Source organism: Microcaecilia unicolor, chromosome 2, assembly GCF_901765095.1.
Source record: "Microcaecilia unicolor chromosome 2, aMicUni1.1, whole genome shotgun sequence".
Taxonomy (NCBI): Eukaryota; Metazoa; Chordata; class Amphibia; order Gymnophiona; family Siphonopidae; genus Microcaecilia; species Microcaecilia unicolor.
This window is the reverse complement of record NC_044032.1, coordinates 403,444,091-403,466,463: the sequence shown is the minus strand read 5'-3', so window position 1 is coordinate 403,466,463 and position 22,373 is coordinate 403,444,091. Positions and strand designations below refer to the sequence as shown.

Below are 22,373 nucleotides of genomic sequence, written 5' to 3'. Positions count from 1 at the left end.
GAGTTTATAGGAAGGCCTCACTAAACAGCCAAGACTTTACCCTGTCTTCCTTGCAGAGGCGAAACTAGGTGGGTTGTCAGGGGAGCAGTCACTCCCCCAAATGGACTTCCGACAGCGCTGACGCCTATTTTTCACGTGATCTGTCACGTTTAAAATACACGTCGGTGGCAGTCCATTCTCCATGTGCTCTCAACCTGGCTACACTTCTACTTCTTGGTTTGACCGTGGGTCCTTCCCATGGTTTGCTTTACTTCCTGGTTGCTTCTCCCCTCTTGCTACTCAATATTCTTGCAAACTCTTAGGTTTATTTCTTATCTGTGTTTATGTATTATTCCAATGGTTCCCAAACCTAGTCCTGGAGGCACCCAGCCAGTCAGGTTTTCAGGATACCCACAATGAATATTCATGAGAGAGATTTGCATTCACTGCCTCCACTGCGTGCAAATCTCTCTCATGAATATTCATTGTGGGTATCCTGAAAACCTGACTGGCTGGGGTGCCTTCAGGACCAGTTTTGGGAACCACTGCATTATTCACTTGCTCAATATGCTCTCTTATTTGCCCTGTCCCTTGCCCTTAATCTACCTCATTTCTATGTATGTACCATTTTTGCACTCAATGTCTATCTCTCATATGGAATCTGCCTTGTATCTCACCCGAGGAAAAGGTGGATCATCAAATACATATAAATAAGAAATTTTTGCATGCCTGTGCTTAACAAATATTCCACTCAGTTCCTTATTTTTAGCTGTCCTATCAGAACAAAAAAGGAAAGCCAGGTACTGTGCTCAAAGAAGCCTTCAGCTGTGAAGGCCTCTGCAGAAGACAGAGCATCTGTTTTTTGTCTTTATTAAAGCTGCCTAGAGTTATCTGTTTGGGTTATAAACACTCCTAATAATAGCCCACATTCCCATCACTAGTGATAACAAAAATAGTCTCACACACAGCGGAATTTATGTGAGCCACAGTCAGGCTGCTCATGTACTTTATACAGCCAACAGGATAAAGCACATGGAGTGGGCAGTAATAATGTGGCTTTGCTGTTGTATTTTCAGGTTAGAAATAAGTTTATGAGTAAGTGTAATTAGAGGATAATCCACAACTAGGCTTTTAAGAGAGACGTGTTTGAATAACCACAATTTAAAAACGTCTAAAAATATGTATGTTCATGCTGGAAACACCAATGAAAAGGCAATAAAAATTACAGCATCAACACCATTATGGCAGATCCACATTATATTTTCATCTTTTAGATGTCAATTTTAGCAGAGATTGGCAGGCCCCCGCAGAAGAACAGTTGGCGCGCGCGCACCCCTCTCCCCCCCCCCCCCCCGTGAAGATGATCGCTGCGCACCCTGGGGGCCTTTAAATCTTTTACTTGCAGTTGCAGCAGCGTCTGTGAAAGCGGAGCGCTGCCGACGTCTCCCTTCCCTTCGCGCTCTTGGTTCCCTCAGTGTCCGCCTTCTTCTGACGTCAGAAGAAGGTGGGACACTGAGGGAACCAACGAGTGCAAGGGAAGGGAGACGTCGGCAGCGCTCCGTTTTCACAGACGCTGCTGCGACTGCAAGTAAAAGATTTAAAGGCCTCGGCGGCGCGGGGCGAGGGTAAGCACTGCGGCAGCGCCCTCCAGAGGTGGGCGCCCTCCTGCGGTGCTTACCCCGCTTACCACATCGGCACGGCCCTGGAGATTGGACTTAGACACGCCTCAAAAAAAAACTGTAGTGATCAGCAGAACCACAGAAATTGTGTGTGTCCTAATCCTGTTACACCCCAGGGACTGCAGACCTCTGCTTGAGGAATGCTGTAAGAATGTCAGATCTTTATAGCTTGGTGAAGTAATGTCTGTAGTGAAGGTATAAACAATCATCTGCTTTTGCTTTGGTCTAGATGAGGGGATTGGATCTAGTAGTCAGACTTCTTGTTCAATCTTCAGCCCTTTCACAATTAGACTATTGTAATATTTTTTTTAGGCAGCACTAAGCTCCGGGGCACACTCAATGAAATTGCATGGAAATACTTTTAAAACAAACAGGAGGAAATATTTTTTCACTCACAGGGGGATGATCAGAAGCAAACGCCAGCGCTAGAGGCTGTTAGCACCATACTAGCGCCGGTGTTTGCTACCGCCCCATGATCAGAGTCCCCGAGCGCGTGAAACAACGCACTCGAGGGTTCTGAACGCAACTAGCATGCAAATGCATGCAAAACAGGGCTAAACATATTCATCTCCAATGATCCGCGCCAAAGATTGGGTCGCTGGCCGCAGCAAACCCTACGCAGCTCTGAGCTGGCGCTAGGGTTTGCAGATCATTGGGGAGGAATGGTGAGCCCTGTCCAGCATGCATTTGCATGCTAGCGGGCCCCCATTCCCCCCAACAAAGCAAACCTAGATCCCCCCCTCCCAGCAGGGGCGACTGGAGACCCACCGGATCTCCAGCCCTCCCTGAACCTAGGGGGGGGATCGTCTAGGGGACCGGAGGTCCGCCAGATCTCCAGCCCCCGTTGCTTGGGGCATGGGTAGTTGGGGCCTGGTGGTCCCATGGACCTCCAAGCCCCTGTGTTTGACAGGTTTAGGCTTTTGACAGCCCAGACCTGTCAAACAAGTGTGAGAGGATTCTTCTGAGCGCATGCTCAGGCACAATTCTCCCGCACCTCTACCCCATGATCAGAGATAATTGCATGCTTAAATTTGCATGCAATTATCTCTGATCATAGGTCTAATAACATCCCATGCTGTTCCAGCGCTATTTTAGAGTGCTGTTTGGAACAGCGCAGAGCTTTTGATCATCTGCTTGTCAAAGAATAATTAAGCTCTAGAACTTGCTGCTGGAGGACATGACAACAGCAGTTAGTGCATCTGGGTTTAAAAAAAGGTTTGGACAAGTTCCTGGAGGAAATGTTCATAGTCTGTTATTGAGATGCCCCAGGATTGGTAGCATGGAATGTGGCTATTATTTGGGTTTCTATCAGGAACTCTGCTTTTGTTTATAGGTTTTTTTAAAATGGAAAATTACACTTTCAACTGTTATCAGGTTCATTTCCAAGATATGAGAGAAATTATTGTTGGATTTTCATTGCTGAAATCTGTTAAGTCTCATATATTGCTGAGCAGTTCACTACTTTATCAGGCAGCACTAATGCTCGTTACTGGGGAAATTACCAGACTACTTCTGTTTTAGGAAATCGTTTAAATCTTTTTTGTTTAGAAAACATGTAGTAGGCTTGTATTGATGTTGTGGATTTGATATTGTCCTAGCTTGTGCTTCAACTTGAGATTGTGACATTTTTACTGTATAGCATTTTTAAAAATCTGATGTAATTCCTAGTTGCTGTCTAATTGTGCTTGTTGTTAGCTACTTTGAACCTGAATGGTAACTGCGGGTTATAAGATTTTTTTTTTAAATTTTATAGAAGTCTTTATTAAGCATTGCAAAATCAACACAATAACCACTCAATGCAAAACAATACAAAATGGCACACTTCTACTCAACCTTTCCATGAGTATGTAACAGTAATACCGTCAATTTGTTAGCAATGTTATAATAAACACCAATTCTACTTCAAGTTTTTTAGGTTTTAATACATGTAAATTCCCCTATTCTACTTCCCCATAAGATTTTTTTTTAATGTAATGTAAGTTTTCCCCACTGCCACAAGGTATGACTTAAGTCTCTATCAAGACAGGCTCAGCTAGATATTGTGTATCTAGAGCTGTAGCTTTATTGAATGGGAAGGGCGACTCTTACCTGATCTTCAGGTACGCTGCACCTCCAAACACCAGCAGCACAAATGCTATGACAACTATTGTAATGGCTGCAATGGCTCCTGCAACAAGAAGGAATACACATCTTAGTGTCTCTGCAATTCAAACTTTTCAAAGCAAGTTACATGGACACAAAATCTTTTTGGTTATAGTTCTGCACAGACAACTATACACTGACCAATTACAAGGATTCCAGGGGACTTCCATGCCAGGTTTCTGAATTGCAGCTCTTTCTTTTCGGTACAGTGTCACATCATAGACACATTACCCATCCATACTACTATCTGCAGGGATACAAGTGAATCCTGTGACTTTTGAGGTCATCAGGAGTCCCTGCAAGTTTAAGTGTGACATACAGAGGGATGATTGTATTGCTAAAACATTTCTTATTGGTGGATGAGGGCCTCTTCTTACTGAATATTTTTCTACAAGACAGACCAATGGTACCTAGCAACCATTCTTAGAAGGCAGGGCTGGAATAAAGGCACAGGCAAACTAGTGGGCCAATGATCAGAAGCAAAAACAGGCGCTAGAGGCTTTTAGTGCCTTGCTAGTGCCTGTGTTTGCTACTGCCCCATGATCAGAACCCCCGAGAGCGTGAAACAACATGCTCGCGGGCTCTGAACGCAACCAGCATGCAAATGCATGCAAAAAAGGGCTTTTAATACAAGAATCATGCAAATGCATGCTAAACCTATTCATCCCAAATGATCAGCGACCAGCACGCCAAAGACTGATTCGCTGGCCGCGGCACATCCTACACCAGCTTGGAGCTGGCGTTAGGGTTTGCAGACCATTGGGGAGGTATGGTGAGCCCTGTCCAGCATGCATGCTAGCTGGCCACCATTCCTCCCAATGCAGCAGCCCCAGCAGGAACCCTGACCCAACCCCCCACCCCCAGCAACAGGGGGCAGGAGGTCCGACCCTCCCCCAACACAGGATCAGGGAGGGCTGGAGATCCGGTGGGTCTCCAGCCCCCCCAACCCCCCCCCCCAACATCCCACCGATGTCCCCTGGTGGCCCAGTGGGCTGCAGGTCTAGCGGCCCTTCCCCACCCCCTTACCTGCAGTTGGAGGAGGGAGGCGCCTCCTGCAGCATGGCGGCGCTCAGCCCTGCCCAGTGGACAGCTTTATGGAGCAGCTGGTACAGGAGCCGAGAGAAGGAAAAATTCTAGACCTAGTCCTTAGTGGAGCACATGATCTGGTGCAGGAGGTAATGGTGCTGGGGTCGCTTGATAACAGTGATCATAATATGATCGGATTTGATATTAGCTTTGAAGTAAGTATACATAGGAAATCAAATACGTTAGTGTTTAACTTTAAAAAAAAGGAGACTATAATAAAATTAGAAGAACGGTGAAAAAGAAAAACTTAGAGGAGCAGCTGCGAGGGTCAAAAATTTACATCAGGCGTGGATGCTGTTCAAAAAAACCATCCTGGAAGCCCAGGCTAAATATATTCCGCATATTAAAAAAGGAGGACGGAACACCAAACAACAGCCAGCGTGGTTAAAAAGTGAGGTGAAGGAAGCTATTAGAGCTAAACGAAAATCTTTCAGAAAATGGAAGAAGGAACCAACTGAAAATAAAAAGAAATAGCACAAGGAATGTCAAGTCAAATGCAAAGCGCTGATAAGGAAGGCTAAGAGGGACTTCGAAAAAAAGATTGAATTGGAGGCAAAAACACATAGTAAAAATTTTTTTAGGTATATTAAAAAGCAGGAAGCTGGCAAAAGAATCGGTTGAATCACTAGATGACCGAGGAGTAAAAGGGGCGATCAGGGAAGACAAAGCCGTAGCGGTGAGATTAAATGAATTCTTTGCTTCGGTCTTCACCGAGGAAGGTTTGGGTGGGATACTGATGCCAGAAATGGTATTCGAAGGTGACGAGTCGGAGAAGCTTAATGAATTCTTTGTAAACCTGGAGGATGTAATGGGGCAGTTCTACAAACTGAAGAGTAACAAATCTCCTGGACCGGATGGTATTCATCCCAGAGTACTGATAGATCTGAAAAATTAGCTTGCGGAGCTATTGTTAGTAATATGTAATTTATCCTTAAACTAGAGCGTGATACCGGAAGATTGGAGGGTGGCCAATGTAACGCCGATTTTTAAAAAAGGTTCCAGAGGAGATCCGGGAAATTATAGACCGGTGAGTCTGACGTCGGTGCCGGGCAAAATGGTAGAGACTATTATTAAGAACAAAATTACAGAGCATATTCAAAAGCATGGATTAATGAGACAAAGTCAACATGGATTTAGCGAAGGGAAATCTTGCCTCACCAATCTATTACATTTCTTTGAAGGGATGAACAAACATGTGGATAAAGGTGAGCTGGTTGATATTGTGTATCTGGATTTTCAGAAGGCATCTGACAAAGTACCTCATGAAAGACTCCAGAGGAAATTGGAGAGATCTATTGTGGATTAAAAACTGGTTAAAAGACAGAAAACAGAGAGTAGGGTTAAATGGTCAGTATTCTCAATGGAGAAGGGTAGTTAGTGGGGTTCCCCAGAGCTCTGTGCTAGGACCGCTGCTTTTTAACATTTATAAACTAGCCATTTCCTCCCCCCCCCCCCCGCGAGGTCGCCACCGCTCCCCTCCCCCCCTCACGAGGTCGCCACCACTCCCCCCCTCCTCGGAGTAGCTGCCGCCACCCCTCCACCCAGTCCGGGCCCTCTCTTCGCTTCTGAACTTACACATCCATTTGCCGAACGCAGCAACAGCAAGGCACATCAGCTGAGCTGCCGTGGGCCCTTCCTTCTCTGCCTGTGGCCCTGCCCTCCTGTGATGTAACGTCAGCGAGGGCGGGACACAGGCAGAGAAGGAAGGGGCAGCTCAGCTGATGTGCGTTGCTGCATTCGGCGAATGGATGTGTAAGTTCAGAAGGGAAGAGAGGGCCGGGCCTGGTGGAGGGGTGGTGGCGGCGACTCCGAATGGGGGGGAGCGGTAGCAACCTCGGCGGCGCAGTTTCCCTCTCTGTCCCGCCCCCCCATCATCACGTATTGACGCGGGGGCAGGACAGAGAGGGAAGTCCCTACTGCGCATTTGCGAGTGAGTCGGTCACTCGCCGTTTATGTGTTTGATGACCTAGAGATGGTAGTAACTAGTGAGGTAATTAAATTTGCTGATGACACAAAGTTATTCAAAGTCGTTAAATCGCAGGAGGATTGTGAAAAATTACAAGAGGACCTTACGAGACTGGGCGTCTAAATGCAGATGACGTTTAATGTGAGAAAGTGCAAAGTGATGCATGTGGGAAAGAGGAACCCGAATTATAGCTATGTCATGCAAGGTTCCACGTTAGGAGTCACAGACCAAGAAAGGGATCTAGGTGTAGTCATTGATGATACATTGACTACACCTGCTGTGTGCTGCTGCGGCTAAGAAAGCAAATAGAATGTTAGGTATTATTAGGAAAGGAATGGAAAACAAAAATGAGGATGTTATAATGCCTTTGTATCGCTCCATGATGCGACCGCACCTCAAATATTGTGTTCAATTCTGGTTGCCGCATCTCAAAAAAGATATAGTGGAATTAGAAAAGGTGCAGAGAAGGGCGAAGAAAATGATAAAAGGGATGGGACGACTTCCCTATGAGGAAAGGCTAAAGCGGCTAGGGCTCTTCAGCTTGGAGAAAAGGCGGCTGAGGGGAGATATGATAGAGGTCTATAAAATAATGAGTGGAGTTGAACGGGTAGATGTGAAGCGTCTGTTTACGCTTTCCAAAAATAATAGGACTAGGGGGCATGTGATGAAGCTATAATGTAGTAAATTTAAAACGAATCGGAGAAAATGTTTCTTCACTCAACGTGTAATTAAACTCTGGAATTCGTTGCCAGAGAATGTGGTAAAGGCAGTTAGCTTAGCAGAGTTTAAAAACGGTTTGGACGGCTTCCTAAAGGAAAAGTCCATAGACCATTATTAAATGGACTTGGGGAAAATCCACTATTTCTGGGATAAGCAGTATAAAATGTTTTATACTTTTTTGGGATCTTGCTATGTATTTGTGACCTGGATTGGTCACTGTTAGAAACAGGATGCTGGGCTTGATGGACCTTTGGTCTTTCCCAGTATGGCAATACTTACAGTGGTGGAAATAAGTATTTGATCCCTTGCTGATTTTGTAAGTTTGCCCACTGACAAAGACATGAGCAGCCCATAATTGAAGGGTAGGTTATTGGTAACAGTGAAAGATAGCACATCACAAATTAAATCCGGAAAATCACATTGTGGAAAGTATATGAATTTATTTGCATTCTGCAGAGGGAAATAAGTATTTGATCCCCCACCAACCAGTAAGAGATCTGGCCCCTACAGACCAGGTAGATGCTCCAAATCAACTCGTTACCTGCATGACAGACAGCTGTCGGCAATGGTCACCTGTATGAAAGACACCTGTCCACAGACTCAGTGAATCAGTCAGACTCTAACCTCTACAAAATGGCCAAGAGCAAGGAGCTGTCTAAGGATGTCAGGGACAAGATCATACACCTGCACAAGGCTGGAATGGGCTACAAAACCATCAGTAAGACGCTGGGCGAGAAGGAGACAACTGTTGGTGCCATAGTAAGAAAATGGAAGAAGTACAAAATGACTGTCAATCGACAAAGATCTGGGGCTCCACGCAAAATCTCACCTCGTGGGGTATCCTTGATCATGAGGAAGGTTAGAAATCAGCCTACAACTACAAGGGGGGAACTTGTCAATGATCTCAAGGCAGCTGGGACCACTGTCACCACGAAAACCATTGGTAACACATTACGACATAACGGATTGCAATCCTGCAGTGCCCGCAAGGTCCCCCTGCTCCGGAAGGCACATGTGACGGCCCGTCTGAAGTTTGCCAGTGAACACCTGGATGATGCCGAGAGTGATTGGGAGAAGGTGCTGTGGTCAGATGAGACAAAAATTGAGCTCTTTGGCATGAACTCAACTCGCCGTGTTTGGAGGAAGAGAAATGCTGCCTATGACCCAAAGAACACCGTCCCCACTGTCAAGCATGGAGGTGGAAATGTTATGTTTTGGGGGTGTTTCTCTGCTAAGGGCACAGGACTACTTCACCGCATCAATGGGAGAATGGATGGGGCCATGTACCGTACAATTCTGAGTGACAACCTCCTTCCCTCCGCCAGGGCCTTAAAAATGGGTCGTGGCTGGGTCTTCCAGCACGACAATGACCCAAAACATACAGCCAAGGCAACAAAGGAGTGGCTCAGGAAGAAGCACATTAGGGTCATGGAGTGGCCTAGCCAGTCACCAGACCTTAATCCCATTGAAAACTTATGGAGGGAGCTGAAGCTGCGAGTTGCCAAGCGACAGCCCAGAACTCTTAATGATTTAGAGATGATCTGCAAAGAGGAGTGGACCAAAATTCCTCCTGACATGTGTGCAAACCTCATCATCAACTACAGAAGACGTCTGACCGCTGTGCTTGCCAACAAGGGTTTTGCCACCAAATATTAGGTCGTTTGCCAGAGGGATTAAATACTTATTTCCCTCTGCAGAATGCAAATAAATTCATATACTTTCCACAATGTGATTTTCCGGATTTAATTTGTGATGTGCTATCTCTCACTGTTACCAATAACCTACCCTTCAATTATGGGCTGCTCATGTCTTTGTCAGTGGGCAAACTTACAAAATCAGCAAGGGATCAAATACTTATTTCCACCACTGTATTTGGGCTGCAAAAACCAGAGGGAACGGTACAGCTTAGGGGTGAAGAATTTTTGTGCATGAAAGAGGAGCAGGACTTGGGTGTGATTGTATGTAATGATCTTAAGGTGGCCAACACATAGAACTGGGGACGGAGAAGGCTAGAAGGATGCTTGGGTCCGATACCAAATTATGGAACACCACTGGATTTGGATCCTTCCTTTTTTCTTTTTCCTTTGTTACTGTTAGTGGGTTCGGTTGGGAGGAGGTGGGTTTGATACTCATAAAACAGATTTTAAAAAAATTGTTGAAACAAAGTTGAGCAGAATGTTAATGTGATTCTTCAGTCTGTATGTTCTGGGACTTTGAAAATTGCTGCCTTGTATTTGTATTTATCAGTTCTCAGTAAAAAATATTTAAAAAAAGAAACCCACAATGAACATAATCACTGCCATACTGGGACAGACCAAAAGTACATCAAGCCCAGTATCCTGTTTCCAACAGTGGCCAATCCAGGTCACAAGTACCTGGCAAGATCCCAAAAAAGTAAAACAGATTTTATGCTGCTTATCCCAGGAATAAGCAGTAGATTTTCCCATCTTTATGGCTTATAGACAGACTCTTTTTAGGAAATTATGCAAACCTTTTTAAAATCCTGCTATCTGCTTTTACCACATTCTCAAGGTTTCCAAATTCTGGGAATGGCTTAAAATCTTTCTTGTGGGACTGGATAACACCGCAGCTCTCCAGGTCTAAACATGAAACCACTCCAACTGAAGCATGTGCTTGTCTAGTCCCCATGCTCACTCCCAAACTATTACCACCACCACGCCCACAGCCATGCTCTGCACTTTTCCTGCAACTTTCACAGATAAAGTGTAGGGGGAGACTATGAATGAAGATATTGGGGGGGGGGGGGGGGGGGGGAGGAAGAAGGGACAGTGAATATATGGTCTGGGGATGTAAGAAAAGTAGTAAATGGAGCTCATGGTAAGGGGACTTCAAACCTATTTTTGCCTAGGACCCAAGAGCGGACAGACCACTGGGACAATAATGCAGTGTCCAAGGACCCACAACAGAATGGGACCCACTCTCTCCCAGGGTCCATCTAGTTTAATCATTTTTGATAGGTGGTTAACATGGCCAAGACCGAGCTTCTCATCTTTCCCTCTAAACCCACCTCTCCTCTCACCCCTTTCTCTATTTCTGTGGATACTACTACTACTACAACTACATAACATTTCTGAAGTGCTACCAGGGTCACGCAGCGCTGTACAATTTAACAAGGAAGGACAGTCCCTGCTCAAAGGAGCTTACAATCTAAAGGACAAAGTATGCAGTCAATCAAATTGGGGCAGTCTAGGTTTCTTGAATAGAGGTAAATGGTTATGTGCCGAAAGCTACATTGAGGAGGTGGGCTTTGAGCAAGGATTTGAAGATGGGCAGGGAGGGGCCTTAGCGTATGGGCTCCAGAAGTTTATTCCAAGCATAGGGTGAGGCGAAGCAGAAAGGGCGGAGCCTGGAGTTGGCGCTGGTGGAGAAGGGTACTGATAGGAGGGATTTGTCCTGTGAGTGGAGGTTACGGGTAGGAGCGTAAGGGGAGATGAGGGTAGAGAGGTAATGAGGGGCTGCAGATTGAGTGCATTTGTAGGTTAGTAGGAAAAGCTTGAACTGTATGCGGTATCTGATCGGGAGCCAGTGAAGTGACTTGAGGAGAGGGGTGATGTGAGTGTATCGGTCAGAGTTCTGAACAGATTGAAGGGGATGATAGATGGTTAAGTGGGAGGCCAGTGAGGATAGCACTCTCATTCTCCCTGTCTCATCAGCTCGTAACCTTGGGGTCATTTTCGACTCCTCTCTCTCCTTCTATCCTAACATTCAGCAGATTGCCAAAACCGGTCATTTCTTTCTCTATAACATAAGCAAAATCCGTCCCTTCATCTCTGAGCACTCTACCAGAACCCTTATCCACACTCTTATTACCTCTCGTTTAGATTACTGCAACCTGCTTCTCACTGGCCTCCCACTTAGCCATCTCTCTCCGCTTCAATCAGTCCAAAACTCTGCTGTGCGACTCATTTTCCGCCAAAGTCGCTTTGCTCACATTAGCCCTCTCCTCAAGTCATTTCACTGGTTCCCTATCCGTTTTCGCATTCAATTCAAACTTCTCTTACTGACCTATAAGAGCATTCACTCTGCCGCTCCCCAGTACCTCTCCACTCTTGTCTCTCCCTACACCCCCCCCCCCCCCCCGGATACTCCGCTCTGTAGATAAATCTCTCTTGTATGTTCCCTTCTCCTCTACTGCTAACTCCAGACTCCGTTCCTTTTATCTCGCTGCACGTCACACTTGGAATAGACTTCCTGAGCCTGTGCGTCTGGCCCCGTCTTTGGCCGTTTTCAAGTCCAGGCTAAAAGCCCACCTCTTTGATACTGCTTTTGACTCCTAACCTCTACTCACTTGCCCTGTACCCCACCTTTTAATCCCCTTTAATTCTCTTTAATTCTTAGTTGTTCTATCTGTTTACCTGTCTTTTTAGATTGTGAGCTCTTTGAGCAGGGACTGTCTTTTCATGTACGGTGTACAGCGCTGCATATGCCTTGTAGAAGTGATAAGTAGTAGTAGTAGGTGGTTAGGAGCTCATGGCCCTTAGTGCCTGGAGGCCCAGATCACTATCAGTCTTGTCCCCTGCTATGACCCATATAGTATTATTTTGGCCCTGTTAGGATTACATTCACTACACGTTTCTGATATAAAACATGCAAAAAAAACCCAAAACAAAACTGGCAGCTATAAAAAAAAAAGTTGTTCAGGTGTGTAGACGCGTATGTAGAACCAAAGCAATCTAGCACCTACAATTATGTTATACACCTCCAGAATTCCCAGGGGTAAATCTTGGAAGGAACTAGAGTAGAGTTCTGACATATGAATGTACTTTAAATAAAATATAAGCATAAAACGCACAAACACTTATTGACTCCTGCCCCAGAGCTGATATAAATATGTGCAACAGCATGTGAGCACTAAGAGTAGTTACTTACCTGTAACAGGTGTTCTCCGAAGACAGCAGGCTGCATATTCTCACAAGTGGGTGACGCCACGTCGGCCCCGGAGGATTTTAAAGCAAAATCTCAAAATCTCTTTACGGCGTTCCGACGCGCGAGCGATCGTACTGCGCATGTGCGCACACCTCTTCCCGCTCGCCGTGCGGACACGCCCCTCAGTTAAATCCAAAAGATGGAGGAGACAACTCCAAAAGGGGAAGGTGGGAGGGTTTGTGAGAATATGCAGCCTGCTGTCTTCGGAGAACACCTGTTACAGGTAAGTAACTACTCTTTCTCCAAAGACAAGCAGGCTGATATTCTCACAAGTGGGGTATCCCTAGCTTCCAGGCTTACACAACAAACAGTGGTCAATTGAGTCTCGCAACGGCGAGGCCAGAATAAAATTGACCTGAAAAGAAGAAATATCTAAATGAGTGTAGCCTGGAACAGAACAAAAATGGGCTTAGGAGGGTTGGAGTTGGATTCTAAACCCCAAAGAAGTTCTGCAGCCCCGACTGCCCAAACCGACTGACGAGTCGGCTATTGCTGAAGGCAGTAGTAAGATGAAAAAGTGTGGACTGATGACCACACCGCAGCTTTGCAGATCTCTTCAATAGTGACTGATCTTAGATGAGCCACCGACTTAGCCATGGCTCTAATTTTGTGAGCCGTGACATGGCCTTCTAGAGTCAGTCCAGCTTGGACAAAAATGAAGGAGATGCACTCTGCTATCCAAGAAGAAATTATGCAGTTTCCGACAGCAACTGGCATTAAAAGAAATAAACAACTGGGCGGACCGTCCGAGGGAGCTCGTCTGCTCCACGCAAAAAGTGCGGAGCTTGCTTTCGCCAGGGCTTGCAAGATGAGGGAGAAAGAATGTTGGTAAGACAACTGACTGGATCAGCTGGTACTCTGATACCAGCGCCAGTAAGAACTTTGTCTGCATGCAGAGAACTACTCTGTTAAGATGAGAAGTAAGGTAAGGCGCTTGAGCTACTAGAGACCGAAGCTCACCGACCTTACGAGTTGAAGGAACAGCCACTAAGGAAAACGACCTTCCAGGTCCAATACTTCAGATGGCAGAAATCCAGTGGCCCGAATTGAGCTTGCAGCAGCTGGATGAAAACGACATTGGGACCCCAAGATACTGGATAAGGAGTGATAGGAACTCTGACCGAAGCATAAGAGCCAACTGTCAAAATTATTGTGGGTGGTAAGCCCAACAGAAATAATCTCCCCTAGACACATACAAGGAATTCTCTCAATATTGGGGGAGAGATAAACCTCTCGTGAAGTGGACAGCTAAAGGCTGACTTTTCACACGTTGATGATAAGCTCTATTGCACAAAGATGAATACTGACAGAGTTGGTCTTGAGACCAGACTCAGACAGGTGTAGAAAGAACTCAAGCAAGGTCTGTATAAGACAAGATGCAGGATCTAGGGCCTTGCTGTCACACTAGACGGCAAACCTCTTCCATGAAAAAGAATAACACCTCTTTGTGAAATCTTTTCTGAAAGCAAGCAAGAGTCGGGAGACACTCTGGAAAACTCAACGAAACCCCACTCTCAACATCCAGACCGTGTGAGCCAGAGATTTGAGGTTGGGATGCAGAAGTGCCCCCTCGTTCTGCGTAATGAGAGCTGGAAAACATTCCAACTCCAGAAGAAGAGGGAATCCTATCTGACGCAGCTAGAAAAGAGCAATCAGAATCATGGCTCCACAATCTTGCTTGAGAAACAGCAAAGTCTTTTCCACCAGATGTATGGGAGGATACGCATACGGAAAACCTGTCTCCCAAAGAAGGAGAAAGGCATCCGATGGTAGCCTGCCGTGAACCTGCAGCCTGGAACAGAACTGAGGGACTTTGCGATTGGACTAAGTAGCAAAAAGATCCACTGAGGGGTCTTTCGAACTATAGGCATGCTCAACTGTAGCATTATCCTGCTCAGCCTGTCGGCCAGACTGCTGTTTACACCAATTAGATAAGTGGCTTGGAGAAAACATGCCGCATTGCGGGCCCACCGCTACATCTGCATGGCATCCTAACTCAGAGGGCAAGATCCAGTACTCCTTTGTTATCGAGTACATCACAACCCGATTGTTTGGTTGAATTAAAATAATTTGGTTGGATAGCCAGGAGGGATGCAACCTTCGTCAGCAGCTTTTGACTGAGTAAGATGCCTCAGAATCAAAATAGAGAGAATTAACCACCTCTGAGGGGAATACCGAAGACTGGTGAACAGTCGGGTTACATCCTCTAGATACCCTAAACTTGATACCACTGGGAAGCTAGGATGCACTGAGCGGATGTCATGTGCGAAAGTGCCATGGGAGTTACATGAACTGCGGAAGCCATGTGTCTAGAAGTCTCAATATGTACTGTGCTGTAATCTGTTGAGACGGGCAATCATCGTGTTAAGGGAACACATGCACTCCCAGTCCATGAAGATACGCTGCAACAACAGCCAGGCACTAGGAAAAAAACATACTCTGGATGCAAAGAGAGTATAAGTATCCTGTAAATCCAGAGAGCATAACCAATCGTTTTCCTGAAGTATGGGAAGAAGGATGCCCAGGGAAAGCATCCTGAACCAAATCTGTTTAGGCCCCTTATGTCTATGATGGGACGCAACCCACAAAGAAAGACCTGGAATAGAATCTCAACCCTTCTTGCCCTGGTGGAACGGGCTCGACTGCATTGGCGCTGAGAAAAGCAGAGAGTTCCTCTGCAAGTACTCACTTTTGATGGAAGCTAAAGGATTAAGCTTCCAATGAACAATGTGGAGGGTTTGATTCCAGATTGAGAATGTATCCTAACCGGACTAGTTGAAAAACCCTACCGGTTGGAGGATAAAGAAGTCACCTTTGGTGGAGAAAATGTAAACTTCCCCCCCCCCCCCCCCCCCCCCCCCGACAGGCAGAATGGCCGGTACGGACATTTTTTTTTTTTTTTTTAGTGGCTATACTGAATTGGAGCCAGTCAAAAACCCCTCTGTTTCCTGGGGAATAGCTGCAGGGGCCTGATTAGGTGCACGCCGCTGACTAGAACGAGCGTGCTGAGGCATAGCCCGAACCGGCTGTCGAGAAGTAGGAGTATAGGTACGACCCCTTAAGGCACAAGGAAAACTACTCCTCTCTCTAAAGAACTTCCAAGATGAGGAAGTGTATGTACAGCATATCTATAGTTTTCTGCTGAGTCTCCTCCTCCAGGAGAGAGGCACACAGTCATGAGAGTCTGTCACTGTACCTAGAGCAGAAATCTAGGTGTTACATTACAAGTGTCGAAAATGCCCTTGGACAGGAACCTGCGACACACCGTGTGCTACCTGACCACTTGGTGAAAAGGTCTAGCCTATTCCGGTGGGAATGCTCGTAAAGATCTGACAAGACTTGATTTGGGATGCGATCATGCCAGCCTGGTACGCCATTCTCCAAAAGAGGCTAAGGATGTATGCTCTGGCCCTGGGGGCGCCAAAGTAAGTTCTTAGAACTCCTATCTGTTCTGAGTGCAGAAGACTCAGGTGAAGATAGTAGTCCAGGACCTCTAGCATCTGGGCATTGGGATTCACAATCTCCACTGTAATGTCAGATGACCATCATTGAACTGAACTAACTACTCAAACAGAGCAGCACAGATCCAAACACGTCCGATATGGAGGCTAATATGGGTCGAGAAGTTGCCCCAGTAGGGTGCGAACACCCATACCAGAGGCAGCATCGGTGAAGGAGACCAGGTGAAAAGCCAGATGCCGCAGGAGGCCGTAGCACCCATGGCATCCAATGGTACCCATGGTCCCGAAGCCAAGGACAAAGTCTGGAAATGCAAGGGAATCGAAACCAGACTGCTAGACCATGGCACCGACGGTACCGATGATACACATGGTACCGATGGACCCCGGTACCAATGGTACCCATGGTACTTGGTACCGATGATAGTCATGGTATCCGGTACCGATGGTACCCATGATACCTGGTACCGATGGTAACCATGACATGTGGTACCAATGGTACCCCTGATATCCGACACCAACAGCACCGACGGTACCGATGGTACACATGGCACCGACGGTGCTCATGACACCTGGTACCAATGGCACCCATGGCACCGATGGTACCTGGTCATGATATCTGGTATCGATGGTACTCATGTGCCGACGGCATCCATGATACCTGATACCCATGTATCCACGGTACCGACGATACCTGATAGTATGGTACCGATGGCAGTCATGATACTCGGTACCGATGGGCGATGATACCTGGTACTGATAGTCGATGGTGCCCATGATACCTGGTGCCGATGGTGCCCGTGATTCCCGGTACCGACAGCACCCATGGCACCGATGACACTCGGCATCAACGGCACCCATGGTACCGATGATACCCGGTGCCGACGGGACCCATGGTACCGATGATACCCGGTACCGACGGGACCCATGACACCGACCATGGTACCAATGTAGTTGGCATCGATACTCCTCGGTACCGACGCACCGATGATATTCGGTACCGACAGTACCCATGGCACCGATGATACTCGGTACCGACGGCACTCATGGCATCGATGATACCCGGTACCGACAGCACCCATGGCACCGATGACACTCGGCATCGACGGCACCCTTGGTACCGATGATACCCGGTGCCGACGGGACCCATGGTACCGATGATACCCGGTACCGACGGGACCCATGACACCGACCATGGTACCAATGTTCCTGGTATCGATACTCCTCGGTACCGACGCACCGATGATATTCGGTACCGACAGTACCCATGGCACCGATGATACTCGGTACCGACGGCACTCATGGCACCGATGATACCCGGTACCGACAGCACCCATGGCACCGATGACACTCGGCATCGACGGCACCCATGGTACCGATGATACCCGGTGCCGACGGGACCCATGGTACCGATGATACCTGGTACCGACGTACCGGTGCATCGACGTCCAATGCCAGGATACCTCCATAACAGAGGGAGCAACGCTCTCGGCACCGACTGATGTCTGAAGCCCGGATACCTCCATAACCGAGGGAGCAAAGCTCTGGGCATCTCCTTTGGGCATCCCTGGCAGAGTAGAATACGTCTCGTTACTTTGAGACACTACTTGCGCTTCACAGGGAGATGATCCGGCCCAAGACACATCCGCCGATGCGCCCGAATGACCTGCCAAGCAGGAGGCGCCGAGGCAGGTGGAGACCTATTCGATGCATAACTATACCCAGCGTGCATCGGTCTCTGTCGGACTCCAGAATGATCTCCTTTGGGCATCCCTGGCAGAGTAGAATACGTCTCGTTTCTTTGAGACACTACTTGCGCTTCACAGGGAGATGATCCGGCCCAAGACACATCCTCCAATGCGCCCGAATGACCTGCAGAGCAGGAGGCGCCGAGGCGGGTGGAGACTCACTTCAAAGGTTACACCACTGATATTGTGTCACCAGGTTGCCCATTCAGTGGCTGACCAGGGATGCACCTGCTTAGGTTCCTGGTTTTTCCTGTGACATACACCTTTTATCACTTGTGGGGCTTAAAGACAGTGGTGTGCTGGAGCAGGCTGTCACAGCTCTGGAGAGCCGTTTGTAAAGTTTTAAAAAATGGATCATAAAAATGTGGGCTTGTTTAGTTTGCTGGCTAGAGAGAGCCCACAGATAACAATATGCCAGCACTTTCAAGAAAAAAGAAAAGAGAAGCTTAATGCTTTGTTCAGGCACAGCCCCTTGTGACTCTGGCAATTACTTAAATTTTTTCTTGCCTCAGGTACAAAAAATACCTGTATATATAAGCCACAATGAGCCTGCCATGAAAAGTACATAATGAAAAAATAAAAAAGAGATTTAACTCCGAAGACCTGAAGAAAACACGAAGCCCTAACGAACTCCGTGTCTCCTCAGACGCGGAAAAAGAAAAACTGAGGGGCGTGTCCGCACGGCGAGCGGGAAGAGGTGTGCGCACATGCGCAGTACGATCGCTCGCGCGTCGGAACGCCGTAAAGAGATTTTGAGATTTTGCTTTAAAATCCTCCGGGGCGTCACCCACTTGTGAGAATATCAGCCTGCTTGTCTTTGGAGAACTGAAAGTACTCCTGGGAGCCTGTTTTACAATTTTTATAAAACTACTTCCCACATGAAAACACAGCCTGTCCGATTAGAGCTCTCATCTTTCCCCCCCTCTATTTATGAATACAGTACAGAGGAGAAACATTTACATTGCATGAAACTGAGTTTAGCAAATGCACAATAACTCAGAACATAAACCATAAACTCAAAAATACACACAAAATAAAACAGCAATGGGATGGTGATTCCCAACATATCCACAGGCTTACATCACTTCTGAATGCCCCTCTGTCATTACTTTTTTTACTATGTAACATCCAACAGCTCAAGAACAAACCCATTCCATTTAGTCATCCAACCCATCCAAGCACCCCACCACCCCATTCATCCATCATCAAACACAGTTTCACACTCTCCATTCAACCACAGCCCCGCTTGAATCGAAGTATACGTGCCTTGTCACCTGCCTGTGTTCCTTGGCTTGAAGCTATCACCTGGAAAGTTTTCTACAATGTCATAGTAGTAAGTCCCTCATGTGGTGTTTCCAACCATGAATTGCTGGTCCCTCCTCTTAAGCCCATGAGCTTAAAATCGATTTCCTAACTAAAAGGAGGGCATTGTAAGTGAGCGTCTTCCTGGTAAGGAGATACACCAATTGAAAAGAGTTTGTTGATCCCCTAAGAGAAGTGTTCCATAATCCCATTCCAGCTTTCTCTGTAGCACCTGTTCTACAAGTTTGAACACCTGATTCCAAATAGTTAACTTGGTGCATTCTAAAAGGAAGTGGACACTCCATCCTCCCACAATCCAATCACTGCCCCTTGGCCTCTAGTGAAGAACGTGCTATATAAAATCTTAAATTGAGTCTCCTCAGCCAACTGAGGTACCTCGCTATAGCCATGCGAGACCTGCTTTTGGCATCCCTTTCTGGTCCAATCTTGTGTGCCTGCTCACATCGGAACATTGTATCCAATTGACCAAGGCCCAACTGTTGCAGCAGCCATTTGGAGAAAATGTTATACAGGTCCATATCTGAAACCCTCTCCAGCAGCCCTACCAGCCTCAAATTATTGCAGTGGTTTGTGTGCTCCTGTTCATCCACAAGATCTTTCAGGCTGGCTCTCTTTTCGCAAGGTTTTGATTTGTTGTGCCATTTGCCAGCTCTCATCCTCCTGGCCTGAGACTCTTTGCTTTACTTTGGTCAGGCGCTGACTCTGGGAGTCAAACTGTTCTTTAATTTCATTAACCACTGACTGCAGCTTGTTAAGCCAATCCTCTGGGGCTGCAGTAACCGTTTTTTTAGAATTCCTGAATCTAGTCACCTGCAGGAGCTGTGATCATGACCTGCCCATCCGCCATCTTAGGATCTGGTTTTGACCTTCTCTTGGGAGCCACGCTGGGATTTCGAGGTCATACCATAAGAGTTTGGCAGTTGTACTGGCCAGGGACTTGATGTAAGCAATTTCATTTCTTCTGCTTCTGAAAATCGGCCAGCCCCAAATGGTTGGCATCAAGGTTAGACATTCTGTTCACCCATGTGAGAGCTCTGACCAGCAGCGATGACCTTATTACTCAAAAAGAGAGTTAATAGAGATGGATTGAAGAAAATGTATGAGTGAGACTGATACTCCATAACAAATTTGCAAGGAGACTTAAAAAAAAAACCCAAAATCACCCAGAGCCAAAACTCTGGGACGCATCAACAAAAATTGTTTCCTACGTTTTTGAGTTACTTTAGCAACATCAGGAAATACCTGTATTTTCAAACAACAAAAAGTAGAAAAACGATGTTTAAATAATAATTTCAGGAGCCAGTCTCTATCATAGTCCATTGTCAATGTAACCAAAAATGAGAATAGTTACTCCATTCTTTGATGATTCCAAAAAGGCAGTTGAATCCAAACTGTCCTTAGATATAGGAGGTAGCTGGTCAATTCCACTTCCTTTTTTTTTTTTTTTTTAAAGGAGGGAAGGTAGAAAGTTCTAGAAATTGGTGGTAACAATTGTGAAGGCACTTTTAAAACTTCCCACATATATCGCCTAAACATTTCTTCAGGGGAGATACCAGGTATTCTTGAAAAATGAATGTGTCATTCATTCCTCCTACAAACAGAATTTTGAACTTTATATTCCATACTGATAGCTCAATGAGAACATAGTTCTGCATAAGTTAAATGAGAGTGAAATACAAACCATCTAACACACTAAAAGCCATGAAAATGTACCTCAGAAATGATATGATGAACTGCGGTGTGGAGTAATAAAAAGGGGGAAGGTCTTTAAATTATTATTCTGCAGATACAACATGGCAAAAGAAATGCACATTAATGAAATGACAGTCAAGTGAAAATGTTCTTTGAAATGGTTCACTTCTGCACCTGCTCAAGCATTTCTTCAGGCTGTGCATGTCCATCAAGGATCATCCACAGTAACAATACTAAAGGAAGACATGTGACAACTGGTTGCTTCTTACACACTGACCTCGACTAAGCTAATACTTCAATAGGTCTCCATTTAATGAGACTCTCATTCTTCCAAATGTCTACACCACAGAACAAACATCTGTAAGATTCTGGAAACATGCTCACATTTAATAATAAGGTTACAGTTTGAATTTCAGCTTCTATGGTGTTCTTTACAAACCATGTGAATTGCAAATGGAACAACAGCAAATGGAGGACCAAAACGTTAATATACACCAAGGGATGTAATGTTAAGAATACTTCCAATGACTTTCACGGTTTTATTGTTTGAATGGGTGTCAAAACTTTACAGCATACACTTTATAGGCAGCAATGGTTTCACACCCAGATTCTAATCTGGGCACAGTAAGTGTGCTGCTGCACACTCTCAATAAGACTAATTTCAGTACCTCTGTTAAATACAAGGAAGTAGTAAGGTTGCCATGTCAGTCCATTTGGATATATAAAGGTCAATAAACAAACTGCATGTGAGACCTTTTTATGTTTTATTACCTTGTAGAGGAGTGCCCTAGTGGTTAAAGCAGTGGGCTGAGAACCAGGAAATCCAGCATTCACATTCCACATTTACCACTTCCTGCATCCCTGGGTCCTTTAATCTTCATTTTAGACTGAAAGCTTTATGGGGGTAGGGATTTATATTATCTGACTCCTTGTGTTATAAAGCTGTGTTGAAAGGTAGGCTACAAAAAATTAAATTACTGGACTAATACCACATTTTATCAAGCTAGAGTTCAACAAAAAAAGTAGATTGCCTACAGCACCTTATCTATTAGCTTCACTCCTGTGTGTTAAATATGGATGAAGATTTATGAGGCATGAAGCCCAGTTTTGTATTGATTGTCTGTATTGGAAATGAGATGTCCAAAATTTGCAGTATATTTTCTAAAAGGCTCAATGAATGCAGAGTTAAGGTTTTGGCCTATTTTTATCATAGTCAGGCTATATTAAAATTTTCAATAATTGTACTGTTGTTGGTACTAAACACACATTCAGCCCTATTCCCTGCAAGATTATCATGGCAATAGTTCAGCAGTCAAAAATTAAAAAAAAAAAACTGCACAGAGCAATTAAATTTAGAAACTATTGAATATAAATATGTGCTGATTATAAGGTATTTGATTTGGCACTTATATCCAAAGTCACTTTATGATTATAAATAATATAGCCTTATAAGCCCAGGGTATCATATATTTAGGACACCAACTGGTGGGGGGGGCATGAGAGAGAAACTGGGTTATTAAGCTGGAGGGAGGCATGAGAGAGACTGGGTTAACAAGGCTGAAGGAGGGGGGCATGAGAGGACTGGATGAAAGCTGGAGAGGGGCATGAGATAGATTGATGGGGGCCCAGGCCC

At 45.7% G+C, this 22,373-nt stretch overlaps 1 protein-coding gene across 1 annotated transcript in view; it reads right to left on the bottom strand.

Moving 5' to 3' along the window:
- Positions 1–22,373, bottom strand: part of PARM1 (prostate androgen-regulated mucin-like protein 1) — a 116,873-nt gene that overhangs the window by 5,758 nt on the left and 88,742 nt on the right. Inside the window, exon 3 of the mRNA XM_030190651.1 lies at positions 3,747–3,825. Coding sequence (XP_030046511.1) covers positions 3,747–3,825 — 79 coding nt within the window. The remainder of the gene's footprint in view (positions 1–3,746; positions 3,826–22,373) is intronic.